The sequence below is a fragment of the Dromiciops gliroides genome, chromosome 5, assembly GCF_019393635.1.
Source record: "Dromiciops gliroides isolate mDroGli1 chromosome 5, mDroGli1.pri, whole genome shotgun sequence".
Lineage (NCBI taxonomy): Eukaryota > Metazoa > Chordata > Mammalia > Microbiotheria > Microbiotheriidae > Dromiciops > Dromiciops gliroides.
This window is the reverse complement of record NC_057865.1, coordinates 130,386,439-130,407,176: the sequence shown is the minus strand read 5'-3', so window position 1 is coordinate 130,407,176 and position 20,738 is coordinate 130,386,439. Positions and strand designations below refer to the sequence as shown.

The window sequence follows — 20,738 nt, the reverse complement described above, 5'->3', positions numbered from 1 at the left end:
TCAACTAGCTGCCCAATACACAGATATAAAGATACATACATACATACATATCTATATATATATACATATATACACATATACATATATATACATATAAAAACTAGTTATATACAACTGCATATATAAGTATAGTTACAAATAATCACATATATAAAACTAAAAATATATCAAATGACACAACTATAGTTATATAAATGGTATATAACTATATAGTTATATGTGGATGTAGTATATATAAAGCACATTTTAAACTATAGTTATGTACATGTAGTTAAATATGCAACTAATTACAAATATAGTTTTATATACAAATTATATATAAGTATTATATAACATACATGTTATAGTTCAGACATGGTTATGCACATTTAACTATATGTGAATTATATGATATGATCTCTGACTTCATTAATAGAAGTCAGATTATATATGTGTGTGTATGTATGTATATCACGTCTCTCCTTATGGCCATGATACTTCTATTATGAAGTCATCATATCTTGTTGCTATGACAATCATATACACACATACATACATACATGTATACACATATAACATGTTATATAAGCCTTTATAATGTTATAATTATATAGCTTTATAGATGTGATTATATATAAAACTACAGTATATGCATATACGAATATCACTTCCCTCCTTGTGGTCATCATGGAGTCAAAGATAATATACCTTTCTCAGTGTGTGCACATATTTTTATATACATATGTGATGTATTATGTATGTTTGTGTATGTATACACAAACTCTTATGTTAGACATCTAGAGTATTGTTTACAATTCTGGGTTATACATTTTAGAAAGAGCATTGCCAAACTACACGACATCCAGAGGAGGGCGACCCGGGACAGCGAGAGGACATGACAGTCATTGGGAATAAGCATGTAAAAGGGATTTTACCAACAAGTTTTGCTCTGAGCAGAATTTGCAGGGAAAGTATCTGCCTTCTGCCAGACTCCGTCGCTCTTGGCCACATTTTCCCTATGACTCCCGTTGTAGTAGAAGGCGCGAGCCACTCTCCCCCCCCCCCCCCCCCGCCCCGCCCAGACACATTGCTCTACCTCTAATTCATCCTGGCACTTCCCAGGGAGACCGAAACGAAGCTTGGAGGAGCATCTCCACTCTAGCTCCGGCTTCAGGATCAGGGTCCAGACGGGGCTGATCAGAGTTCTAAGACGCCCTGCCGGCGGTTACCTCCGCTGGGATACAATGCCCTCCGCCTCTGGGTTGCCAAGGTTACAGAGGACGTTATGCTATTCTTCAAAACCTACCAGTTCCAGCTCTGTATCTAAAAGCTTCTCCGAAGTCTGGAGAGAGGAATAGGGTCGCAAAGGGACCCAGGACCTTTTGCTGCCATCATGAAAAAGTTTTTTGGGTCCATAAAAAAGAAGGCACAGTTGTCCACTCCCCCCTTTTTCAACCGAAGTGAGAGCAACAGCAGCATCAAGGGGGCAGGTAGTAGCAGCTACATCCCCACTCCCCCAAACTCCCCAGGGTATTGCATCCGCTTTAAGGACCTGGGGAAACTTCACAAAGCTGCCTCCGTTGGGGACCTGGCGAAGGTGCAGCATCACCTGCTGTTCAAGAAACAGGACCTGAACAAGCGGGATAAAGAACACAGGTGATACACAGGAGCTGCAGGGCTGGTTAGAGAGGTTGGTGGGGCGGGGAGAGGAGGGAAAGAGAAAGAGGCCAATATTGGCTCACATTCCCTCTTCCAGCTCTGGACACAGAAGACACGTATTTATAATTCTAAGCATCTCCCTTGGTATCTATCCTGTTGTGTATGATGTCCAAATGAGGGGGTTCAGATAAAATACTAAAATAACAAAGAAGATAATGTGTGAAGTGCTTTGCAAAAAATTTAAGGCACTCTATAAATGTTAAGAGGAACAGTGGAGTTCAGTGGAGAGCCAGTTGACCTTGAAACATTAAGGACCTGAGTTCAAATCCTTTTTCTCTTACATGCTAGCTATGGGATCCGAACCTTTCAATGCTCCAAGAGGCAACTCTTGGAAGATTGTAAATCGGTGCTAACCTGCATTATTTGAGAGAGTCCCCTCACCTGGAAGTTCCATACAGCAATGAAATCAAAGCTCCAGATCTTGTCCTTATTAGCTATTATGTCTGGCTGCTTCTCACCTAAAATTTCCCAACACCTGGGACCGGGAAGCCCTGAGAAGCTGAGTGTTAGCTTCTCCAGATGTATGCATCTTGTTTGTATGGTAGTGGAGAGTATGTCAGTGTATATACTTTGTTTTTAGATATTTGGAATTAACTCAGCCTTTTAAAACAGGAGAAATTAACTATAGTTATAGAAACTACAGTATAGTACAGTATAGTTCCTGTGAAGGAAACTTTAAGCTTACCATCTGAATGACCAAGTTTTGAGTTGTCAGAAAATATTCAGTTTTTCCTGAAAATAGTGGAAAGTGGGGCAGCTAGGTGGCACAGTGGATAGAGCACTGGCCCTGGATTCAGGAGGACCTGAGTTCAAATTTGACCTCAGACACTTAACACTTACTAGCTGTGTGACCTTGGGCAAGTCACTTAACCCCAATTGCCTCACCAAAAAAAAAAAAAAAGAAAGAAAGAAAGAAAGAAAAGAAAGAAAATAGTGGAAAGTGATAGTCTTTAACATGTGCGAACTTGTATTACTGGGTAGCAATAAAAAAGGCCTGGGGATTAGAAACTGATCCCTAGGTCCCCTCCCCCAATAGATCCATTATTAATAATTATTTTCTCACATCTTGAGCAAGTCTCAGAACCTCAATTTCCTCATCTTAGTAATGGAGCTCACATTACTTACTAGCTTGAGGACTACACCTTATAGGGTAACTCATTGTAAAATTCAAAACATTGCATATATGTGAGCTCCTATGATCAAATGAGATAAAAATTGGGGGGGTATTTTTATGGAAGAGGACAATCATATTTAGTGAAGGAAAGTTTTCTAACACCTTTATAGTCATTATAGATGTGGTCAGTGGTGAAATAAATTATCATCAGTTGTTATGACAAACACAATTTAATATTTCTAAAACAAATCTGACCATGTAATTTCACTGCTCTAGTGAGGGGGAGAGTCACTGAGACACTGTCATGGAACTCTCCATCAGGCTCCCACTCAACCTCTCTGGACTTATCTATATTATTTCCCTTTTTGCATTCTTTATTTCAGCCAGACTTGCCTATTAACTGCTTTTCCATCCCTCCATCCCTTCACTGAAATAGACTGTTTCACCTCCACCTTTTAAGCCTATTTGAATCTTAAGCTTCCTGGGGACAGCTAGGTGGCACAGTGGATAAAGCACCGGTCCTAGATTCAGGAAGATCTCAGTTCAAATCCCACTGTCAGACACTTGACACTTACTAGCTGTGTGACCTAGGGCAAGTCACTTAACCCTCATTGCCCCTCAAAGAAGCTTCCTTAAAGACTCTGCTCAGGTCCTCTTTCCTTCAAGAGGCACTTCCATGATCCTTTTCCACACCACCATACCAGTTATTGTGTTCTCTTTCCTTGAATTATCTGTGTATTTAATTTCTGGTATACATGCATTTTCATAGCAGAAAGTAAGCTTCTTGTGAGCTAAGAATGTTTTATTCAAGGGGATGGTTTGTGAAAATAGAAAAAAAGAAGCAGTGATAACTAAGGGAGGGTCCCAAAAGGATTAATTAAGAATAGATTAACTAGTCAGTCAAAATGCCTAATGTGATCTTAGGCTTGCTTTTTGTGTACAGACTTATGATCATAAAATTCCTTGGCCTTTTACACATCAACTCAAGATTAGCATGACATAAAAAATTGCAGATGATCTAGCCTAACAAAAATGAAGGAATGAATTCTTAAAAGTATTTAAGTGCTTACTATGCATCCAATGCTGTTCTAAGAGCCAGCAATATACATTTTATTGTTTTATTTTTTTTAATTGAATTTTCATTTTACTGGTGCTGATTGTGCAAGAAAGACAGACTCTACTTTCCAGGAGCTTCCATTATAATGAGGGAAGACAACACATAGAAGGAAGCTAGAGTTTGAAATGGGGGAGTGGGGAGTTGGAGTGGTATGTTGGTCTCAATCCAGGCAAGGAAAAGGTGAGAATTCACTTATCATAGACCAAGTTCCCTAGGTTAGACTCTGAGATCTCATGTGATGAAGAAAGTAGGATTTCAGGAATCAAAAAGAGGCAGGGAGTGAAATTAAAAAAAAAAATGTTTCCTTAATAGTAGCATAGAAAAAATATTCTGCAGGATTATAGCCCTGGTTCAGGTAGATTCAGCTCTCCTCATCTCCATTTGGATATGTGTCTGATTGGAAGGGTATGTTGACTCCCAGATCAATTGGTGATCTCTTAAGTGTGGGGGCACTTTCTTGTTATGAGCTGGGCTTCTCAAACCTTAAAACAGGAAAGTCAAATGAGTTGCTCAAGCCCTACTCCCTTGGGCCCATCAAGCCTTTGGTTTGGCTATACTGCCTTTTAGTGGAGGGAAAAATGACTAGCTCAACCTACATGTCAGGCACCCTACTATACATCTATGCCATTCCTACTACAAGCAAGAGTAAATATATATATATATATATATATATATATATATATATATATATATATATATATATATATATATAAAATTTATCAAAGTTTCAGATTACTAGGTTTAGAGTTTTCTTAAAGTCAGAGCAGGCCAGAATTTTATTTCAATTGTATATAGGTTATTGTGATAGTAAATTTTACAAATGGGAACAAATTGCTCCATAATCGATGTTTTGAAATTCTTACAAAGTATAGACAGAAAAATATTATTATACTAAAAATACTCTAATTGCATTTGTAGGATTTTGATGTTATATATATATACATATATATATATATTTTTAAATGACAAGAGTGAATTCTGTTCTGTAATTTTGTAGTCTGTTATTTTATTATAGGACACCTTTGCACCTGGCTTGTGCTAATGGTTATCCAGATGTTGTATCCCTCTTAGTGGAGAGAAAATGCAAATTAAACATCCGTGACAGTGAAAATAGATCCCCTTTGATTAAGGTATGCATGAATTCTGGTTAGCTATGAACTATATCCTATTTAGATATTCAAAAATTAAATCTTTAGCATATAGAGTCAAGTTGCACAATTCATGGTATCTTCATGTTGTATCAACAGGCAGTACAATGTCAGCAGGAAGAATGCGCAATGATTCTTCTAGAAAATAAAGCAGAGCCCAATCTTATGGATATCAACAAAAATACTGCTCTTCACTATGCTGCTCGTGGGCATAATATATCATTAGTGAATAAATTGATCGAACATAAAGCTGACATTGAAGCGCAAAATAAGGTACCCTTTTATTAGGAAAAAAATCATTGCATATCCTTTAAAAATATCTTCTCTTTGTAATCATAGTTACATAGATTTAGAGACATATTGGACCTTAGAGGACAGCTAGTCCATCTCTCTCATATTACATATAAAAATGATGATAAGTTACCTTGCCTACGATTACACAATTAATAAGTAACACCAAAATATGAATCCAGATTCTCTGATTCCAAATCCTGAGCTTTTTTTTTTTTTTACTGTACTACATAACTGTTCTGTTAAATGAGATGTGATGGTATTAATTATAAACTATTAGCTTCTGTCAGTGACCTTTAGAAAGAGTTCATGAATATTGAATTAATTCATTTAGAAAAACTCATATTAATTGTTTAAAAACTTGATTGTAGGGGCAGCAGTGTATAGAGCACTGGCCCTGGATTCAGGAGTACCTGAGTTCAAATCCGGCCTCAGACACTTAACACTTACTAGCTGTGTGACCCTGGGCAAGTCACTTAACCCCAATTGCTTCACTAAAAAAAAAAAAAATTAAAAAAAAACTTGATTGTATTTTTAACATATTGTATTTGGGGACTAAGAACACCAAAAATGGAAGCCTTGTATAATTTATAAGTAAATTATTTTAACTTTTACTTATTTTTAAGGTTTTTCTCTTTTGAAAATCCCAGATTTTAAACCTGACTTTCAAACTGCAATTATATCTAGAACTTGAGGACTATCCTGAGATCCATGCCAAATCAAACATTAATTATAAATGGATAGATTGTGAAAATCATAGAGGCAGCATGACTTACTAGATAGTAAACTGGACTTCTAGCCAGAAAGAGATAGGTTTTAGTTTCCATGTGAAATACATACTGAAAGTGTGACCCTAGGTAATTTGCTTAACCTCCCAGTGATCTAGACATTTTTCCTAGACTACAGAGAAAAATTTTACGTGTCAATTAAAAAAAAATAAAGTATTTAGTAGCCAAAATATCTTTAAAATAGTTGGTGGTTTCATATGCACAAAGCCCAAATATCGTAATTTTAAGTATATGTAATCTCAATATACTTTCACAGAGAACAGTGATTTCATTGGTATGAGTACTCACTCCATCAAAGGAAAGTATAATCCCAGTACACTTAGTATATAGCGTTTATGTGTTTGTTGGCATCTCTGGTCAACCATTTTGTCACCTTATGTCTAACTTTTTGGTGAAGAGGCTCTCCTTATTTTGACTGATCTTTGAACAACAGACACATTTCATCTTTCCAGCTTTATAACACTGTTATAGTACATGCGACTGTAGCAAAGCCAGAATTGTAACTACAGTGGAACAATCAGAGCTTTTCCCCAGGGCAATGTACTACTTCAGGTAAAAACAGGGAATAATTAATTGGTTAGTGAGAATAATTAGAGAGAACATTTAGTTTAAAAAAAAAAGCCACTAGATAGAACATGTCTCTCCTCTCTCATGTCCCAGGCAAGCTTCCACCCTACCTTGATCCCTTCTTCCAGCAATGGCCTCACTATTAGATGCCTTGTTGGTATTCTAGGCTGTTAGGAGAAATAGAGTCTGCCCACATGTTTGTGTTCTGAGCTTTAGTCTCTCTACCATCCCTCTCCTACTCAGCTAAGTTTGTCTTATGGTCAGGATAGAAAGGACTTGGCACCCCTTCCTGAGACTTCAGAATATTTTCTTAAGAGTATAAATATCAGAAAGCCATGCTCAGCTGAATAACTGCTTGCTTTATCCTGGATAAACATCTCTTCCTTGTTCTGAAGAGCCTTTCTTTGCCATGGCTAAGCAAACTGTTAGTAAGATTATGCAAGTCCTATTTTATTCCAGTTTGAGACCTCAAGTAGCAAGGGATCATCCCTTGTCAGGCCCAGTCCATTATAATGGCATTTGAGTCCAACTTTTGTGGAGACATTATGACATTTTGCATTAACTTTCAAAATGATTTTGCAGGATGGGTACACACCACTTTTACTTGCTATTACTGAAAATAACCCAGAAATGGTGGCCACTCTCTTGAATAAAGGAGCCGACGTGAATGCTTCAGATAAGTTACAGAGGTAATTTTGTTAAACTTAAATAAGGTGTCTAGAAGCCACTGGCACTTGAAATGTGATTTTTTTTTCTTCTCCCATAATGTGAATAATTCTTTTTGGACAACACAGCACCAATATGTGTTTACTTCTTAATCCTACTTGCTTTACTGATAGTCACCAGATTTAGCTAGTAGATTCTGTTCATTTGCTATAATTTGCTCATTCTCTCCAAATAAGTGGAGAGAAAAGGAAAAGAAAGGGAGAGAAAGAAATAGGAGAAAAGGTTTTGTTTTTTCTCTATACAGAGTTATATCAAATCTTTAAATGTAAAGTTACCTTTTTTATTCCAGAACGGCCCTTATGCTTGCTGTTGGTGGTGAACCAATTGGAATAGTCAATCTTCTCCTACAACATGATATTGACCTCTCCCTCCAAGATATATATGGATTGACGGCTGAGGAATATGCCACTTGTAGTGGATATTCAATGTTAGTGCGCTAATGCTTCAAAACTCTAATCATCTTTTATAATCTATCATTTATAATTTAACCGCTTAAAATTTATTATTTATAATCTATAGATTTAAAATAGACTCAATTTAATGTGTTCGTTAAATCTTGTGTGAATACTAACTTCTAGTAAACAGATCTAATGCCAAAAATGCCATCAAATTAGTAGGAATTATAGGCAACAGAACATAAAGACTAATAACTTGGAGACAGCATTTTTATATATTAGACTGTGTAATGAATGTTGGCAAAGAAAGCCACGTTAAAAATTTGAGGGGCAGGTGGGTTAGCATCATTAGCAGCCAATGATGCTGTGCTTGATGCTCCATAGAACTGATTGAAGAAGACTTATATTCAAGTCTTGCATTATCATCTTGCCTTACATATTCCTGCATTGTTTGGAGCTTAAAAATCTTTAAGAATGATTGGTCTTGGATAGAATGCGCCCTTAAGGTATTCATTTGCCAGAAAAGAGAATTTAAGGAATTAATTCCTTAAAGAAGTAACTTCCAGCTCTTCTTTGGTGTAACAGCAAACTTTCAACAGACATTTATTATCACCATGATTATAAATGCTAATTATACTGATATAGTGCTTTATATTTGCGAGATGATTTCCCTCCACACACATTTCACAAAGATAGGTAGCAATTCGCAATGATCAGCATTCTTATCAAGTCTGGCAAATACCCTTTTAAAAATAATGAGTTCTGGGGCGGCTGGGTGGCACAGTGGATAGAGCACTGGCCCTGGATTCAGGAGTACCTGAGTTCAAATCTGGCCTCAGACACTTGACACTTACTAGCTGTGTGACCCTGGGCAAGTCACTTAACCCCCATTGCCCCGCAAAAAAAAAAAAATAAATAATGAGTTCCTAAAAAAAAAAACCAAACCTTCATTAATGAAATTAGAGAAAGAATGAAAATAGAGGAGGACTGTCTGGTATAATGAATAGAGAACTGGGCTTGGAGTCAGGAAGATATAGCTTGAAGTCTTACTTTTAATAAATACTATGCAAAGCCAGGCACTGTGCTAAGCACCTTACAATTATCATTATGTCTTGTTTGGTCCTCACAACAACCCTAGGAGGTAGGTGCTATTGTTATCCCCATTTTTCAGTTGACAAAACTGAGGTTAAGTGACCTTCTCAGGGCCACACTGCTAGTGTCTGAGGCTTGATTTGAACTCAAGTCTTCCTGACTTGAGGCCCAACATTCTATTCACTGCATCATCTAGCTGGTACAACTTTTCTTGAAATCCTTCCCAGATCCCTCAGGCTAGAATGATTTTTGAACTTTCACGGTTAGTTTTGATTATACATTCCTTGAACACTCATGATGTATTATAATTATTTACTATATTTGAGTCATATATGCTTGCTGGACTGAAAGTTTCATGAAGACAGAGCTACACTTATTATTTCTTCTAGCCTAACACAGTATTCTGTACAAACTAAACACTTTGTAAGTATTTGGGGAAATGCCATAATCAAGAATCTTCTATATCTTTATCTCTCCTCTGCCCTCTTCCCTCATCATTCCTCCTTTCCCTTCTCTTTCTGCCCCTTCATTCCACCCCTTGAAGTTCATAGGACTTTTGATATTTATAGGGAATTTGTGTGTCTGAGCTTTTAATCTGAGAATTAGACAATATTCATTATTTATTAATTGGTATGAAGGTCAACATATTCTTATAAATTGTCTTTGTTTTCTATGAAGTCATCATGAACTAATTTCTCAATATAAAATTCAGAAGAACCTTAAGAAACCCATTTTTCCTGAAATGAGCTGTCCAGAGAGGATTTCTGCTATTAAAATTTCTTAAGTGGGTCTACTACAATCAAAGGAGGTAAGATTTATATGGATGAAGTGGTTAAATTTTGTAGGAAATGAAATTAGGTTTTACATTAGCATGTGTTTTTGAAAATATATTGCTTCTTCCTCTGTTTCTAAAGAGAAAGTTGGTCTTTTTTGTACCATTATTAAAGGTTCTTTCAAATCATTGTCATTTAAATTTTCTGACATCTGAAAACAATGTAAAGAATACTGTATGCTAGATTATTTTCCCATTTATTTAGTTTTTAAAGGTATAATAATTCCTTAGATTTATATGCTTCAGCATTTTAAATGACTCAAGACTTGATCATTGTGGGTATTCTCTTCATGCCCTAAGAGATGGTTTTATGTATTGCTGTGACCCCTAAAAAGAATCATCTCTCATTAGCCAGCCTCTGATTGTAAGCTTCTCTGGATTGAACTATGTTTGTTTTTTGACTATTGGGCCCACAGCTTGCCTGAGAATATTTGTCAGAGCAAGGTAACCTTCAAGTGCTGATAAAGCATAAGAGTAGGAGTTTAATGGAAGTGCCTTCCTGTAAGGTGTTTAACTTTGAGATTTACAATGTGCTTTCACATATATTATTAATTTACATATTCATTTGCCTAATATTTACTGATGCTTATTATGTTATTCTATTTAGTATTTGCTATTTTATTTGCTATCTCATTCTGATGGGTTGACATAGCCAAAGAATTAGTCCCCTAGTGGCCTAATACTTCCTTTCTTGGAAGGACTAAATTTTTTAAAGACCATACAAATGTAAACCCTAAATCTAAATCTTCCTTCACATTCTCTTAAGATTTTCCATAACTTAAGAGAATTGTCCAAGTGTTTGTGACTAACTGACAAAAAAGTAAGAGAGAAATATTTGCTTGTTTTTTTTAAAATAATTTTTCTGCACTCAAGAATATATCTGAATTTACTAAGCTTCTTTGTGAAGATTAAAATGTATAAATCTTCTTTGTTTTTGCATTAATAAGTTTCCATGCATAAATCATTAGAATATTAAATTACCTCACTGAACTCTCATAGTACAAACCCCAAATGATGCCAAAAGCAGGGCAAAAAAAGTTAAATGCCGCTATATCTTTAAACATCTATGTTTATCTATATGTATACCTATGTATATATACAGTCATCAATGGCTTCATAATGATTTCTCTGCTTTATGTTGTATCTTTTGTATACTTGTCTTTCTGATATATCGAAGTTAGCTTGTAAGAAAAAGCAACTTCATGTTTTAAATATTTATAAATAATAGTATAGAGATTAAAATTGGCAGAATCACAGATTAGATAGGAATAAAACTAAAGATATTGATTCCTCTGACATGATGCAAAACTTAAGTTCTTAAAGGTTCTTTAAAATTTTTTAATAATTTTGTTTATATTTCCACTGTTTCTGTTTTTATATTTGTTTTTAAAATGTCATGAATAACATGTGACTAATATTTTAGGCTCAAGAAAACTAACCTGATTGATAGCACAACTGATGAAGAATAAAAGTAACTTTCCTGTCAGATTTTAATTTTTTATAAGTAAACTTTGGAGCATACGTTCTAACCAACCTTGCTATGACTAGGAAGGCAACTCTTTTGCTATCTTTTCCTAGTTTGCATGGGACTGCCTGGAAAAACAGCTTTCAAGTCCTTGTCAGATTTCTGACTAATCACTCACTTGCATCAGAAATTGTCTCTTTAGATGTTCAAGAGCCCTAAGGGGACCTACCTCTGTATGGAATTCTCAGCTTTTTCAGTAAATCTTTTAGGAAGTTTCCACTCATGAAGAAAGGCAGCTTTGTATCCTCAGGTGTTCTGGGCACTTGATGATAATAATTTTAGCTTTCTTTAGTTTAGATAACGGAGTTCATATTTGACTTTTAGCAGAACTTTTTACTGTTTCATCTTTTACATTGTTTTTTGTGGCATTTCATCTTTCATTTATTTTGACACTAGTATTTTATTTTCAACTTCTAGAAAATGAACAGAAAGTATAAAAGTAGAAAGATCAACTTTTCTGGGGGGCCAGAATCCCAAACCAGAGAAGTTAGTGCCCTTTTCCCCCAGTTTATTGCTACTGAAGTCCTTATAGTTTCCTTAAATAGATTTTTTTCCTTTCCATACACATATAGACCCCCGGTTTCTTAAAGCACTGCTGCATTATCTTATCTGCCTCTTACTAGGCAGCAGTAGCATTAAGGATGAGGTAGCTTTGTTTCATTTTTAAAAACTATTTGAGATTTTAAAAAATTGTTTAACTTGAATTCTAGCTAAATCATTTCCCTGTAAATTGAACATAGACTGAAATTATCAGAAGTGCCAGGGAAACTATGTATACTGTGTTATCTGTAGTATCTGATCTACCTTAATAAGCTAGAAGCCAGGGAGGAAATGGAATTTTGTGGGAGGACTCCAAGGAGGCACAGGATGGAATGGAATGGAAGGATAAGCTTGGTCTGAGAGCACGACGAGAAGCAGGGAGGAATCTTCACTGAAGGAGATTATAGCATATTATACAGTTAGTCAGTAAACTTTAGACCATTAACTTGCCATTCATGAGTCTGTGTCCCATTGGCTTCCAAAAATGAGAGGCCTACAAATTTCTATTGTAGCAACTATGTTCTGCCTTATCCTCCCAGAACCAGGTAGGCTAGGTCTAAAGTACCTTGAGGACTTTGTGGAGTATCTCTTCCCTGTTGCTATTGGCTTATGTTCCCACTGGTGTTATTCCCCGCATCGATCAGTGCTACCTGGTTATACCTCAGTTCCAGTTAACTAATTAACATTGTTAAGCTTTTACAGAAGTGACATTTACTTTAAAGATGTAATAATAACGAAAGTACAAATGCTTCTCTCCAGTACCTCAAGGACACACTTTTAGTTTGGTTCCCACAGAGCACTGGCCCCAACAAGGTTATATGCAGATATGTTTGACCGCCAGCTGAATCCAAGGTTCAACTTCTGTTGGCCTGGGTCTAAGAAGGTGACTCCTGAGGGTCACTCTGTTCCTCTGGGCATTCATGTTGGGGTGACTACAAAAATATGGTGTGGACTCGAACTCCCAGATTTCTGTGGCTCACTCTCCTGATCTCCAGATTAGTCTCCTATGCAGAGGCCATGGACAAAGGTCCTTCACAGAGCCACATGGCCTCAAGGGGAGAACATCCCAAGCCCTTGCCCTTTACATCAGGACTCAAGATCCCTCAACAACACTGAGATGAAAAGATTAGGGTGAAGCTTTTTGAAGAAACCCCAAGCTTCAGTTATGCAGCCAATCAAAAAAAATAAGACATCCTCCTAACCATATGGTTTAGCAGGCTGTAACCAATTAAAGAATATCTACACATCTTCCACAGTCTCTACAAGACACTTCCATTACATCATTAAGACTATCCTAGAAGCAGAATTCCCAGTATCTCCTTGTGAAGACATTGCATTGGTTAAGCAAACTGATAGGGTCTCTGCAGGTTACCAGATACTTATTATATTAATGCTTTCCAGATTATAACTTCCCCCACCATGGTTTTTATATATTGTGGGTCAACATAATAAATCAAATGGGAATTTTGGGCAAGTTTTGTGGAAGCCACAGAAGCCACATGAAGACAGAAGACAGGTGAAAACCAACAGACTATACAGAGAATATGACCAAACACTTAACCCAAATTTTACAATAAGGTATCATAAATACCCCATAAAAGAGAAAGAAAAAATTCAGACTTCTTTTCTAGTATGAAGGGAAGGCCAGAAAATTTTATATGAATATTCCCAATTGGGGGGTGGGGTGCAGCCCTAACCTCCACTATGTTGAAGGGATAACTGTATACTAAGATACTGATTTGTTTTTCTAGAGTGAATTTTCTCACCCAGGAATTTACTATACGAATGAAATCATAGGTCATGTCCTTATCCTAACACCTTTACAAAAATTTTGTAAAGAACTGATACTCATATGGAAGTAAGAAGCATTCTACAGTAGGAAATCAAAGGTTAGGAACAAGTACTTCTCCAAAGAAATGAAAATTAACAACCACATAAAAAGTTTAAAATCTCTAATAATCATAGAAATTCAAATAAAAATAACTCTAAGTTGCCACGTAACACCTATCAAATTGCCAGATAATAAAATATGTTTGCATTTTGATGTGATTGTGTTACTGGAGGAGTTAGAGTTTTCAGCCACCTTTTGAGAAAAAATATGGGATAATTCAGTAAGATGTGCACAATTATATAAACACAACTTTTATTTCAGTTGTCCCACTGCTGGGACTTGAACCTTTGTGGAATTTATTAACAGGAAGGAAAGAACAATTGACATGAAAATATTGTTAGAAACACTATTTGTAAGAGCTAAAAAGCAAAAAAAAGCAAGCCCCAAACTAGAAACAAACTTGACATGGAATAATTGGGAGATCAATAAACAAATTATAGAATAAGAATACAAGTGAATTTTTTTATCATAATAACAAATGTGAAGAATTCTTTACAATGTGGTGAGATTTAGTTATAATAATGTAGTGTGAATTCAATGGAACCAAACATCCAGTTAAAGACAATAACAGTAACAAATACATGATATACAGAAAAAGGATTAAAAAGATACTGAAAACAAGGACAAGAAGAGGCACTAATTTGTTAAAGTCATCATGGACATCTTTTGGAACTTGTCTCATAATCATTAAATAATAGACGTTTTAAGAAAAATCATTTGCAATCTCTTATCTTTTGTTTGATCCTGCATACTTGTTTTTCCTATTTTTATGCTCATATATTTGAGTTTCTGAACTTATCTACGGAAATTAAATTCATTAAAAGGAGGTCTTGAACCTTTCAATGTGACTTTTTTAAAGAAGGCAGAATAAAATATCCTTAACTGAATCCTTAGAATCCCTCTTATTCTCACTTGCTTGTGGAATAAACCTGAATAATTGATTCACATCCATTAAAAGAGAAATTTCCATAGATTTAAATATTAATAGTTGGTCATTTTAGTAATTAGTATTCAACTATATATCAATGTCATTTTCATAGGGAAAGTTAAGGAGAACTGTATTAGATCAAGAATCACTGCCAGTTCAGCGGAGGTCACTATAACACTGTCAGGTTATTCTAATTTCCAAATGACTGAAAATATAAAATCGAGGCCATCCATTGTGAACTCCATCTTTTTTAATGTACACATCAAAAGCCTGTCTAACTATTATTTATCCTCTTCAACTTTGATTCAGTGTTTGAGAAAGTAGACCTTCTTGTAAAAGATCACTCATCTATTTGTACTCTTTTGGGAGCTTGCCCCATTGAGACAAGTGAAAGAGTGAGGAAATGATTGATATCTACCTTTCTATTGACTCCTCCCTTGCTGTCTACAAATGGGCCTAAACTTCTCCTGCCCTTCAAAATCCATGATGTGATCTTGCCATTTTCTCAAATTGTTTTCCTCATTAACTCTTCCCCTTTACTGCCAAACCTATAAAGAAGACCCATTTGGACTCTGTCCACTTCCTCACCACTCATTCACTTTTCAACCCCTTACAATCTATCTTTTCAACCTCTACAATTAATCTCTATGATCTCCACTTTACTGAAACGGGTTAGGGAAAGCTTCCTATAGAAGGCAGGATTATAGAGGATCTTAAAGGAAGCCAGGGAGGTCAGTAGTCAGAGAGGAAGAGGGAGTGTGTTGTAGGCATGGCAGACAGAGAAGATGCTTGGAGCCAAAAGATGGTATGTCTTGTTTGTGGAACTGCTCAGAGACCAATGTCACTGGATTGAAGAGTATGTGAAAGAAGACTGGAAAGGTTGGAGCAGGTGAAGTTATGCAGAGCTTTGAATGTCAGAGTATTTTGTATTTGTTCCTAGAGGCAATATGAAGCCAGTGGAATTTATTGAGTTGGGGGTGGGGGAAAGAAGGCAGGTGACATGATTGGACATGAGTGTTTTAGGAAAATCACTTTAGTGGCTGAATGAAGGGTGGATTGGAATGGGGAGAGAATTGAAGCAGGCAGACCCACAGACAGACTATTGGACCACACCACAAAGGGAACTCAACTGATATTCCCTCTACCCACCCTCTATTTTTACAAGAAACTTTTTTAAAGGATTATAATAGAGCTCATTGGGAGGTTTAGGGCTTGGCTGACAGGAACAATAATAGTTATGAATTTGGAGACATTTTTTACCCATAGTATAGCTTCTATAAGAAGAACCAGAAGCACAAATATTTGTCACTAATTGGATAGATGGTTTCATTCAACTGTGAGCTCATGCCATGATCTCTGAATTTTAGAGATTCTTCTCTCTTATGGGATCTAATAACTCCATTTTACTTCTAATATCTTACCAATTGCCTAAGGCTGCAGGAAAAGCTCTCTTCCTACTCAATTTGTTCTGAACATGGCCTGGGTTCAAAACAGGGCTGCAATTCTCACCTACTTTACCTTAACACCATAGGCATAAATCCATTCTCTCATAGTGAACGCAAAGTATAATCCACCTCCTCTTCAAAATAAATAGCTTTTTATATCCCCCAAGATGTGATCCATTGCTAAGCTGTACAATCTGTTACAACTTGAAGCTGGGAAACACAAAAGGATATCTATATAAGGAATGCAACAGAAGAACACCAAATTCATTCTTCCAGAACCACAACACTCTCCCACAAATAGGTCTTAAATGGTTTTCTTACATTCACTTCCATGAAGACATTCATTTCTACAAACACTCAGGCCAAGAAAATTTGAATCTCTTTGTTTTTAATCTATTGTATGTATGTATGTAGAGTCAAAAGAGCTTAAGACTCCTAGCAGAAATTGATGGGATTTTTTGCTACTACAACTCAACTGTCCTATCTCACTTTGACCATGGTAAGTTAGTTTGTATATTTCCCTTTGAACCATTCTGGGAAAGTAGAGATCCCTGATAGGGCCCAACTCTATCTCTCTATCTGTAGATTCTGTCCAGGAGAGGCAGGAGGGGTTTTGAGAGAATTGTTCAGGTCCATTAATGGTTTTGGGGGGGGTGGCAATCATTGATGAAAACTGGTTTCAGTGTAGCAATCATCCTTCTCTAGTCCTAAGAACAAGGAAAAACACCTGGAGACAGATCTGTACCCTCTCTACTTGATAGAGCTTTAAGTGAATTCATCTGCCAGATATAGTGCAATGGGAAATGAAAAAGCATGCTATCTCTGCTGATAATATGGTTTTAAATATTTTCTCCCTAAGTGTGAATGAAAGAAGTGGTAGTACCCATCAATGATATCATTTAGGAAAAAAAACAGCTTTGCATCAACTTATATTTGGTAGATATTCTCCACCATTGAAATTAAAAATACTAAATTATACTATCGAAGAACAGCTAGCCTCACTAATAGCTGTAAAAATTGTGGAAGTTTGGGCTCTTCTCTGGGCATTCTCATTTTATTTAGAGATGGTGTTCAGTAGGAGGGATTTTACTTGTCTGAGGCTAATTTTAATAAGGGTCTGTCTTGGGCCATGGCCCAAGTCCTACCCTTCTTCAGTTTACAGACAAGGAAACTGAGGTACAAAAAGGTTTAATCACTTGCCCAAAGTCACACAGCTAGTGTCTGAAATAAGGTTTTAACCCAGTTCTTCCTGATTCCATGTCCAGTTATCTCACTAAACTACACTGCCTTCAAAAGGTAAGGCCTGGGGCAACTAGGTGGCAGAGTGGATAGAGCACTGGCCCTGAAGTCAGGAGGACCTGACTTCAAATCCAGCCTCAGATACTTGACACTTACTAGCTGTGTGACCCTAGGTAAGTCACTTAACCCCAATTGCCTCACACACACAAAAAAAAGAATGAGATCTATTTTTCCTATTCTGACTGCCCCTGTCTCCAAGCCAAAGTCCGGAAATGAAAAGACCTTGCTTCTCCCAGAAGACCCCTGTTAAACAGGAAACAGGGCCATCCACACACACACACACACACACACACACACACACACACAATTCCAAGCTAATTGGCTGGTAACACTGATTGACAGGACCCACAGGCCGCAAATACAACTTCCAGACACCAAAGTCACATGTTTTCTTTTCAGGCCAGGGCTCACAATTTCCCTCCCAGCATAGACAGATCTCATTCTTTATCTACATGTTTCTCTTTACTAACCCCTAATATACTTAAAAAAATACTTAATGCCCAAAGATTGGTGCTATATGTTTCTAATTTAAGGCTACCACTAGTTAGATTTTAGACATCACAGCTAGAATTTTAGACCTTACAGCATCAAATACTAGGAAGACTTTCTTCACATCAAACTTAAATTTGTTTCGTTGCAACTTTTACTCTTTTGCCTGTTTCTGACCTCTTGGGGTCAAACAGAGCAAATTGAAGTCCTTCTCCAAATACTTGAATGTAGCAATTTCTTTCCTAAACCTCTCTTTAGCCATGCTAAACATTGGTTTCTTCAAACAATTCAGTTGAAATGGAATTAAGAACCTTTATTATTTTGTTTGCCCTCCTTCTGGATATTTTCAAATTTACCAGTATTCTAATAATCCAATACATCCAACCCAACAAACATTTGGTAAGTGCTTATAACATGCTGGGGACTGTGACTAGCTCTGGAGATACAATAAAGAGCTTCTGCCTTCCAAGAGCTTATAATCTAAAGGCACCAGGAGAACAACACAAAAGTGAAAGCAGGAAAGCTGGGAGCTGGGAGACAAGGAGATGGGACTTCAGGGATACCAAGGTACAAGCACATCTTGTTCCATGGAGTTGAAACTAGGAAGGGCAGAAGATTCAAAGTGGAGTCATCTGAGAGTCCAGGTTCTGCCCTCCATAAAGGAAGGCAATGAGAAGAGTGTGGTACACCATCTTCTAGCCCTCCAATCAGAGGGGAGAGGAGGCTGAAGGAAGTGGGGTCAATCAAGGCTTGACAGCAGCATGATGGTGAGTTTAGAAGTGCTGAACTTGTCCTTGGAGGGGCATCTTGTTCTATGGAGTTGGAACCAGGCAGGGTAGCAGATGCACCATTCATTTTAAACTGTCATCCAGAACTGAACGCAAAGCAACAGATATGAATTGACCAGGGCAGCATACAGAGAGACTATAATTTTTTTTATATTTATGCTTCTTTTATTGCAACCAAAGTTCTCATTAGCTTTTTGTTTTGGCTGCCTTTTCACACTGTTGGCTGTTTTGAGCTTGCAAAACAGTAAAACCTTAGATAATTTTTAGACAAACTGCTCTTTAATTATCCTTCCCCCAGCTAGAAATGGATTTTTTGAACCTGTGTAGATTTTATATTTATCATTATTACATTTCATCCTATTACATTTGGTCCAATGTTTTCACTTGTCAAGATCTCTTTGGATCCTGACTCTATACAGTGTTAGCTACTCCTCTCAGCTTTAGGTCATATGCAGATTTGATGAGTATGCTATTTCTGCCTTAATCAAAGCCATTGCCAAACACTGATCCATGGGCCATTCTATGAATCCAGAATGTAACAATAACAACAACAAAAACACACAACTAGCATTTATACAGTACTTTAAAGTTTGCAAAGTACAAATTTTACCACATTTTCTAATCACAACAGCTGTGCGAGATGGGTATAAGTATTATCCCTATTTTACACATGAGATAGCAGTTAAGTGACTTGTCCAAGGTCACACAGCTAGTAAGCTCCTGAAGCTGGATTTAAATTTGTCTTCTTAATGTGAGGTCTAGCATTCTATCCACTATGCCACCTAGCTGTAGATATTCTTTAAATGGAAATGGAAATACTAAATACCCCCATCCAACAGATCAATTCATTCAGATACTTGGGTTTATATTATTGTCTTTTTTTTTTTTTTTTGGCAGGGCAATGAGGGTTAAGTGACTTGCCCAGGGTCACACAGCTATTAAGTGTCAAGTGTCTGAGGCTGGATTTGAACTCAGGTCCTCCTGAATCCAGGGCCAGTGCTTTATCCACTGTGCCACCTAGCTCCCCCATATATTATTGTCTTTTAAAAATGTTTTTATGCCTTTTAATTTAATTTCTTAGTTTACCATCTCCTTTCATTGCAGTGAATCCTCTCTTAGTCTACAAGCATTTATTTATTATCTACTATGTGACAGGCACTGTGCTAAGTGTAGAGGATACAAAGAAAGGTAAAAGGCAGTCCCTACTCTCAAATTACCAAATGAAACAAAATAAATCTGTCAGTTTGACAGCAGGTGCAACCTTTCATCCTAATAGTCCTATTCCCTACTGAGAGGAGGGAAGTGTGTGTGAGCATCTGTTCTCTAGGATGAAGATTGGTCATCACAATGTATCAGAGATAAGCTCTTGCCCTTCTATTTTGCAAGCACAGTAGATTGTAATTCTATTTTTTTAAAAAGTATCCAAGGAGTAGCTAGGTGGCGCAGTGTATAGAGCACCCGCCCTGGATTCAGGAGGACCTGAGTTCAAATCCAGCCTCAGACACTTAACACTTACTAGCTGTGTGACCCTGGGCAAGTCACTTAACCCCAATTGCCTTGCCAAAAAAAAAATATCCTAAAGAGGCCATCTTGAAATTCTTTTTATGGTTTAGGTGATTGATTGGTAACATCTGTCCTTAAATCATTCAGATGCCAAATATATCTCTTTTATGTGATGTATACAAAGTATTGAAGTATTGATGTCTATAGTAAATTCTCAGATTTCTGTCAAAGTACTGAATAAATTTACCAGCTTCTTATTGAGACAAATATTTCCCCTGTCTTCAAATACTTCTGCACCTCACCTCTGTGCAGAAATAGGTTACCCCTCCTATCTACATAAAACAAATAAAAGCTGGGCTTTTAAGATTCATAGCAGGATATTTGGTACCTAGAGCACACAGACTTTAATCAGCAACACAAAATATTGCCATTTCAGGCAGTTGTCAAAGAATTTAAACATGAATTGATTGTGTCCAACACTTGCCAAATGGCCTTTTAAAAATTCTGTTATTTAGGGGCAGCTAAATGGCACAGTAGATAGAGCACCGGCCCTGGAGTCAGG

The 20,738-nt window shown here is 36.7% G+C and overlaps 1 protein-coding gene across 1 annotated transcript; it reads left to right on the top strand.

Moving 5' to 3' along the window:
- The first annotated feature begins 1,366 nt into the window (after positions 1-1,366).
- Positions 1,367-9,720, top strand: ANKRD7 (ankyrin repeat domain 7). The gene is made up of 6 exons (XM_043969031.1): positions 1,367-1,635; positions 4,945-5,059; positions 5,177-5,350; positions 7,306-7,412; positions 7,739-7,876; positions 9,615-9,720. The coding sequence occupies exons 1-6, from the start codon at positions 1,373-1,375 to the stop codon at positions 9,718-9,720; spliced, it is 903 nt and encodes a 300-aa protein (XP_043824966.1). The 5' UTR covers positions 1,367-1,372.
- Positions 9,721-20,738: the final 11,018 nt, after the last annotated feature.

Excerpts from the sequence above, each read along its gene's own strand:
- ANKRD7 (XM_043969031.1), top strand. The coding sequence starts at position 1,373 with ATGAAAAAGTTTTTTGGGTCCATAAAAAAGAAGGCACAGTTGTCCACT. Across the intron at positions 5,060-5,176 it reads ATAGATCCCCTTTGATTAAG|GCAGTACAATGTCAGCAGGA; the intron begins GTATGCATGAAT and ends TTGTATCAACAG. Across the intron at positions 5,351-7,305 it reads ACATTGAAGCGCAAAATAAG|GATGGGTACACACCACTTTT; the intron begins GTACCCTTTTAT and ends ATGATTTTGCAG.